The sequence below is a fragment of the Colobus angolensis genome, unplaced genomic scaffold (assembly GCF_000951035.1).
Source record: "Colobus angolensis palliatus isolate OR3802 unplaced genomic scaffold, Cang.pa_1.0 Scaffold244, whole genome shotgun sequence".
Classification (NCBI taxonomy): Eukaryota; Metazoa; Chordata; class Mammalia; order Primates; family Cercopithecidae; genus Colobus; species Colobus angolensis.
The window spans coordinates 2,370,973-2,379,045 of NW_012115644.1; the positions used below are offsets into that span (position 1 = coordinate 2,370,973).

Genomic DNA, 8,073 nt, shown 5'->3' on the forward strand with positions numbered 1-8,073 from the left:
AAAGATAGCTGAAATGAGAACACCCCATCTTTCCTTTCTCACCTAAAAATTGACTCTTAGAAAGATCACAAAGAACCAAAAACAATGAAGTTCGCAGCGCTACACTGACCAGGTGTTATTGTGGTTTGGTGTGACTGAGCTGCAACGTTTGCTGCAGCTTCCTGCACTGTGTTGCTTTTCCCTCCCCAAGCATCTGAAGAGAAATGAGATGTTTCTTTTCTGAGGTGTTGAACATTTGGGTTGCATGCGGGACAAATGGAAGATTGACACCTAAGATGAATAACCACAGTGCATTAGGCCAGCGGGAACTTTCACTACATTAAAGCTAGCCAAGCTCATCATTCACACGGTGTTCAGGCACACAACAGCCAGAGCCAAACTAGGGATGTAAAGAACGATTTTCTTCTTTTAATACTTTACCATTGGCCTACAGGGATTTTCATAAATAAAGTTCAGAGAAAGAAAGGTTTGGGAGTATGCTTTTAATAAACTCTCCAGGGTCCTGGCTCTAAAATATTTAGCAGGCTTCTGCATCTTCTCTTCACTCTCTGTGAAGAAGATCAACTCAAGCCAAGGTTTACTATGCCCTAAGAACTCACGCTGACACCAAATATGTCATGATAGGTGCTTTCTTCTTAGATCCAATTTATCTGAACGAAGAATTCTTATTTAAAACTCTGTGAGAGACCCATTCATAAGACTTCTGGTATAGACACATTCATACCCCTAAGGATTCCAGTTCTAGAAGGATGTAATTTGCCAATTAAAATTCCCCTTGAGAAGAAAAAAAGCTGAGTAGGTTAAAGTGGTTCTCCTGAACAGATAATACTGTATATTAGTCAAAGGTAAAATCTGTTCGAGCATACATACATTAGTGTTTGTCTAAAAAATAAGCAAAAGCAAATGCACTTTTTATAATTAGATTCCAGCAGAAACATTTCTCTGCATGCCAGGTGGCCATAGCTGGTATCCTCTGGATTATCTGCAGTTACATACAAGCAGAAGACTATTTAGGGAAGGAGTGGTCAGGTCCCTCCCCCACCCCAGGTGTTTTTCCAGTCCTAACACTTTTGGGAAGCAGATGCAGTAAACAAGCAATTGTTTGTAATGCAAATTCAAGTAGCAGGATACCAAGGGGATGCTCCCATCCTAAGCCCAAACACAAATGGTCACCATGCTCCTGACACCCTAGATGAAAATCTATCACCGTGGATGTTAGTGACACAAACACTCAGCCCTGCTAAGGACAGAGTTAAAGAGCAAGAAGGCAGAAGTGTGGTTAGGGGTGAAGAAGAGCGGCTGTCTTCCGGTTAGTGTTTTTGATCTCAGACACATTAAAAACAGCTGTTAGGTATTAAAAACCAAAGATTGTAACTCACTTCGGTTGCACCCTAAAAAAAAAAAAAATTTACATAGTCTTGTGGTTACAGCTGAAAAGCTTCTGGAATTGTGCAAACTGCAGAGTATCTCAAGAAAACATGCCTAAAATAAATACATCCTAATATGCAACAGAATAAAGCTAAGCAACAGATAACAGGGTAACTGTTTCCTGACCACACCCCTTTCTTACACTCTACCCAGACCAACATTTATTCTGGCCACAAATCTTTCCTAAACAATGAATGACTGTTTGATTCACTGACCTCAAAATTTTAATACATATACTAACAATAAATACCTTCCATCAAAAGATATTTTCTATCAAAATTTCAAAATGACTAGTATACTGGTAGATTGGGAGAAAAGACTGGCAACACAAGGCAGAATGCTGGCATAAAGAGGAAGACCAGCTTAATTTTCAATATTCTTAGGGATTATTTATAAATACCAATACATTTTCATTATACTGAGTTTTAAAAATTACCATTTTGAAAGGAGAAGTGGAGAAGTAGCTGATCTTTTAAAGAAATAAATTCCACAAATGCTGTATATGCACAGCTGAAAAACATAAGGCTGTTTTGGTGGCTATTTTCTATTGTCACCAACACTGTACTTTGATTTGGCAAGATTATTTGTTATTCTGAAAATGATTTAACAGGCATCTTCAATTATTCCTTATCTAAAACATATTCTCCTTCCCTTCTCCACCCCCTCCAAAAAACAACAAAAAACCTTCCCAAATATTAAGGAGATATCTATATATTTGCATGTTTTGTTCAAAAATTTAAAGTCTCCTACAACTTTTAAAACTCAAGCATTTATTTGAGGGGTCTCTAAATATTAAACTATTTTCACTTTTTTAAATTCCTTTTAAGGTAGGAGATTCATCCTCATTACACAGACATCTTTATCATTAAATACTTGAAAAGCCTTAAAATATGAAATACCTATTTCTTATAGCAACCATCACAAGATCTCCCTCAAGATTAGAACCCCAAGATCTCCACTTTAACTACTATATAAAAATTAGAAAAATCTTATTCCCTAGCTGAGAGATCAAATATCCTTTTGAACTTTATTGGAAAATAATTACAGTAACATCTAAATCACAGTGCTCAAAGTGATCATATTTGATATAAGTATCATTTCAACAATTGAAGATTACATGTAATGATAACCACAAATACTCTTGTTGATAACTGTTGATTTTGAGCCACTATTCTCTGCTACTTTGGTGAATCTTCTCACTCCCAGATTTTGTTCACTAAGGTATTAGCACGTTACTCTTCCCAGATGTTTGTGACTGATTTTTTTCAGTTGGTAGAAACACTGGGCAAATAAGTCACACACTATAGGTTCCATTTTACAATCCTAGATTTGACCTCCAGGGCTGTCAGTGAGACTAGAACCCTAATCCCCGAGACCCACACACATGTGTTTTTCATTGGGGGTTACATAGTAAAGGGAGAATGGGGCTGGAGAGAAGGTAAATATATTGATGGGTCAGTAAAAAATCCGTCACCACCGCCGGTGGGCTAATTCTAAGAGAGAACTCCATCACCAGCACATTTTACATCTACATACTACACAAGTTACCAGTTAGGTGTTTTCTCACTTAAATGAGGTTTCCACTTCCTAAGAGAAATATCATCAAATAAACCCGAAATTCTTTATAATGTTATGCATTTGCATAATGCAGTTATAATACCACTGCATTTTTAGAATTTTAAAAGTTAACTAAACCACAAGATTAAAAGAAAGGAACAACTTTCATTAGGGTTATCTTTGAGTGATGCTTTCTCTACAATTGACAATAAAGCAAAAATAACTCATCCTCACCAAACCGATCCTAAGGAAACACTGACTGATACAATAAAATAAGACACTGTTTTAAAAGCCAAAGTAACATAACAAACATTCAGCTCCAAATGAGCTAAAGTAGTTCAGATTCTAGAAAGCTAGTGGGCATTAACAGCTATACAGTCCTTAGCTGAAAAAATAAATCAGTTTCTTTTTCCTCTTATCACCATAGAAACTACAATACTCATAAAATCATGGATTTGTTGATGTAACTTCACTTGATTTTATAACTTACGATCTGTTACATATTTATTTTAATCAATAAGCCAAAAGCTAAAATTCCAAAGGCAAGACATCAAAGGTAGCACTATTTTAAGGTGGCCATTCCTCATAACAGCTCTTATTTAGCAACGACTAGTTATATATAATGAAAGCATTTCCAATGAGTTTGGAAAAATAAACATTCTGCCAAAATACGAATCAATTTGCACTTCTGAACATAATTTGCAACATCAGCATGTTACTTACTGTTCTTGGGATGGGTGGAGAAAGAGATCCATTTGACATGTATGGGTCGTTATTCATATTTGGCATCATTATGTACCCGGAATAACTTGAGTAGGAGGGTCCCTTGTTGTAGAGGCCTCCATCTGGATGCTTTCCTGGGAGGATCCAAAGAACAATCAATGATGACTTCCCTTTTATATTACTGTATTTTTCATCTCAAAATCTAATAGTTCTAAGATAAATCAGACCTTACATAAAAGATTTGTTTACAAAATACTGTAACTGGATTATTATGCTCTATTTTAGATTGACAGTATTTATTCTCTTAAATAGCTTAGCAGCAAACCAGATGTTTTAAAAACATGTGGTTCAAACAGTTCTTCCACTATTGACTGATGTTTTTACAAAACTAAGTGTTATCCATCTAACTTAATTTGTTCTAACACTAACAAACTGGACTAAAAAATACAGAACACACACAAATCTAAAACTGTAATATAAATATATTAGACCATCTAGCTACACACACACACAGATTTATACACGTGAAGTTATGTTTTGCCTTGTAGAGAAACTCAAAAATTATACCTATGCTTGCAGATTTCCAGAAAAATTCTAGATTCTACTGAAAGAGTTGTTATCTAGTATATAGGCAACTATCCAAATTTATAAAGGATTAACTCTGGGAGGTTTAATTTTGTGTGCTACACTTAGATCATTTTGCCAAAAAATTTCTGTTCAATATGTATATTTCTTCTTCTTAATCTGTGTAACTATTTTGTAGCTGAGGAAGAAGCCTAATATATAACTCTCTCCCCTGCTCCTGGTTAATATATTGTATGTAAAAACAGTTCATTTCAGTTAGGCCAATTGTTAAGTAATTAATGGAGAAGAGAAGGAAACCCTAAGGTGACCTGATTCGTTTAAAGTCACAAGGAATTCTCCTTAAGTCTAAATACATATGTATGTAATTTTAAAGTTTTTAGTAAGAATCAGAAATATGGAGAAAGTGTATCATCTCTGATATGCACATTCCTAATTACAAGTTTTATGTTTTTACAAGTTAGATTCTGCTCTGCTCATTTACTGACCGCATTTCACTGTAATAAGGAACAAGAAACAGCAATTTTGCAAGTGAAAATCCACTCAAAACTATTCTGGTTGGAAAATAAATCAATATATACTGTCATTTTTCTTAATAATATATTAAAAATACTAAAGATCTAAGCTAATTAGAACTTAAAGTAAGATGAGGAAGAGAAAAACTCATTATAGACATTCCCTCTTCCTCAAAGAATCTGGAACCCACCTGAAACCCAAAGGTCCCTAACTCATTCAAAAACACTTTTTAAATTACATAACATATATTAGAGGTAAGCCATAAGTTTCCTGCGTTTTCTTTACCATTTTATTAAAATAGTGGGCATAGTCTGACCTAGTCCCAGTTTCTTGAATCAAAAAATAACAAAACACACCTATTTATACAAGTTGCACACCTTATCTGCTAAAGTCAGAAGAAGTAGAATGGGTGTCTTACCGTCATCGGGGTGTTCTCTGGCCTTGTCGTGGTAGGGCTCCTGAGAGGTTTGTGCTTGTCTGGCCACCTAACATCATGAATCCCCACACCCAAAAGAAAGAAAATCACCTTAGAGTTTGTGACAATAATGAAACAATTGTGTGTGCACTGGTAATTCAAAGGAAGAGGTTTAGGGGCAACTCTGTTTTATTACTCTGAGAGACAGACATAGGCTAGTGTTTAGTACTGCAAAATCTTTTTCTTGTCAACATGTATTTTTGAGTGATTATTATCCACCCGAGACCAAAAACATATAAATAATAACAAAACCAATAAAAATATAGTTAAATTTGGGAATGATCCACATGCTGTTCTGACTGCTGTTTATTAAACCATATCAAGACTCCATGGATGCCTACTATTAAAGGAGTAGGAGTTAATGGGGTTGATGGTTTTGATAGCCTCTTCAACCACTGTTCACTTCAATCAGATCTGATTAAAAGAAGGCTGAAATATCATTTTGCAACTGAAAATGACATTTAAACATAAACAAGCCAACCACTCAGATGAGGTCTTAAGGCAACAGCCCTGAGCGCAGCTTCAGTAGAAGCTCCACTCGAGCTTATAACCTACTATGGCTGGCTGAGCGCAGGCTTACAAAAGTAGAACGATTCTGTGGTTAAAGGGAGGAAAATTAGAGAGTCAGGTTATAGACATCTAAAAAGTAGCCCAGTTGATATCAGTTTTGGTAATCACCATCCACCCAGACAGACTCAACCACGTGCAAATCAGTGGTATTACTCCTTCACCCTCAGGCCTCATGCCCACTTAACACCCAGCAAAGTGTAACGCTTTAACACCCGAGTGCTCGGACTCGAACGCAGCGTCCTTCACCCAGACCAGAAAAGTGGGGAGAATATGAAGTGGGTGGCAAAATTATCTACGGACTAAGGCAGGACTAGCAAAATGGGTAGAAAGAGAGGCTGCTCTACAAATAGGAGAGTTTGGCAAAAACCCTGTGTTTTGGATGTTGTTTGGTTCTCGGCACGTGTGTCCTCCCTTTGACCTCCTTTTCCTAGCACACACAATAGTCACAAATCTTTTACGCGGGGTTAGGTGCACCCTACTCCCGCCCCCATCCCGCTCAAACTGGATTCAACGGGTAAAGAACACCCTTCTGTTCTCTGAACGCAGGCCCCCAGCCTTTCAAAATGCGTACTCACCTCTGCCATTGGGATAGAGAAGGCAGATCTGAGGTGTTCTTAAACGCGCTGTTTAAAACCCAAAATGTCCCCGCCCTCAAAACCACACACTTTCTTTTTGGGGGTAGAAAAATGCCATTTAAGGGAAAAAAAAGGTATATCCTTTAAGTTTCTTTGGAGGGAAAAGGCGTTGGTTAAATCATTCAGGTGTCAGGACTTTTCTACTGGATTGCCTCCAGAGAAAGGTTTCCCAGTTGTGGAACAAGGGTGACCAGTGGAGTGTCGGGTATCAGGGTCCATCCGCCCCCTACCAGCTCTGGACTAGGCTTCAAACAGCCCTCCAGCGCGGCCCCGCTCCGCGCTTTCTCCAGCCAGCACCCACGTGTCTCTATTTACTCTACTCAGGTTACCAGCTCTATTGCCCGCAGCGGGCCAGAAGACCAGCGCCTTCCGCCCTGCCGGACTAGTGCCCGGCTTCCGCCACTTCTCTGCCTTTCTTTTGCATAGATTTAAGTAAGGCCTGATCCGGTCCCAAACCCCAAATAAAAGTTGTGGGTTTGTTTCCAAGTGATGGCGGTTAGAGAAAACTAGAGTTGGGGGCGGTACAGCTTGGGGTGGCTCGGCTCAGCGCACCCACAGCTCCCAGCTGCCAGCCCAGGCTCTGGGGCCGCAGGGACTGAACCCCGCACCGCCCCCGCAGCCCGGGCGCGCGCCCCCTTGGCCGGCCGGCTCCCTGCTGCCCGTCTCGGCGGCGGTAGGGACGGCCCCGCCTGCCCCAGCCCACGCCCGCCTCCCCTTCCTCCTGCCTGTGGCTCTGCTCGTCTCCACCTAAGCCTCTGGTGGTTTAACGCACTTTTGCAGAGACATCTACCAAAAGATAGCGGGTGCACTTTGTTTTCCGTCCCACGGAAGAATTTCTCAGTAGCGTTATTCAGCCATACTCGCTTTTAAAGCCTGGCACTCCTCAGCCCAACAAAAAGACCGAAGGCGAAACATTGTGGGTTAAGGGCACGTTTTCCTGCCCGCGAACCAACCGTTCAGCCACCGAACCCCCTAAACTGATCCAGTTGGCATAAGTTCCCCTGCCCCTCTACCTCCCATTCTACATACATACACACACACACACACACACACACATATGCAATGCGGACCGGGGCCCCAGCTACGCACACACCCCAAAACAAACGAGGGATCTACTCGGGACCCTCGGCCGGGCGGCCGGGCGCCTTCCCTCCCTTCCTCCCTCTCTCCGTTTCCCAGGGACCCGCCACGCCTCTCCGAACTGGGGCAGCGGCCCGCTCACCTCGTGTCCGTTGCTGGCCGGGATGATTTCAGACTCGTTCACCAAGGAGGACTTGATGTCAGCTAAATCGCCTTCCTCTTCAGGGTGACTGATCTCGGCGAAGATCTTTTCCTTCTGAGGATCGCCCTCGTCCTTGAAGGGGATCATCTCGTCAGTGGCGCAGAGTTCCGGGTCCCCCCCGCCGCCGCCACCTCCTCCGGAGAGTTGGGGCATCCCGGCGGCTCTGTAATCTCCGCTCCGCTGTGGGAGCACCCGCGGCAACAGCAGAAAAGACAGAGGGGTAACTCAAGGGTGGGGGAGGAAAGGAGAGTTGGAAGGGTTCGTGCAGGAGGACAGCAGGCGGAAGCGGGGCGGGTGAGCGCGGG

General features: G+C 41.1%; 1 protein-coding gene across 4 annotated transcripts in view; it reads right to left on the reverse strand.

Moving 5' to 3' along the window:
- LEF1 (lymphoid enhancer-binding factor 1) overlaps positions 1-8,073 on the reverse strand; it is a 119,596-nt gene extending 111,523 nt beyond the window's left edge. For 3 of the 4 annotated variants that reach the window (XM_011945730.1, XM_011945731.1, XM_011945729.1), the window contains exons 1-3: positions 7,709-8,073; positions 5,225-5,291; positions 3,709-3,842 (exon numbers count right to left, since the gene is read on the reverse strand). In XM_011945730.1, coding sequence (XP_011801120.1) covers positions 3,709-3,842; positions 5,225-5,291; positions 7,709-7,921 — 414 coding nt within the window. In that variant the 5' untranslated portion in view covers positions 7,922-8,073. Of the gene's footprint in view, positions 1-3,708; positions 3,843-5,224; positions 5,292-6,426; positions 7,462-7,708 lie in introns of those variants that run through there. The other variant, XM_011945732.1, reaches the window with a different exon arrangement.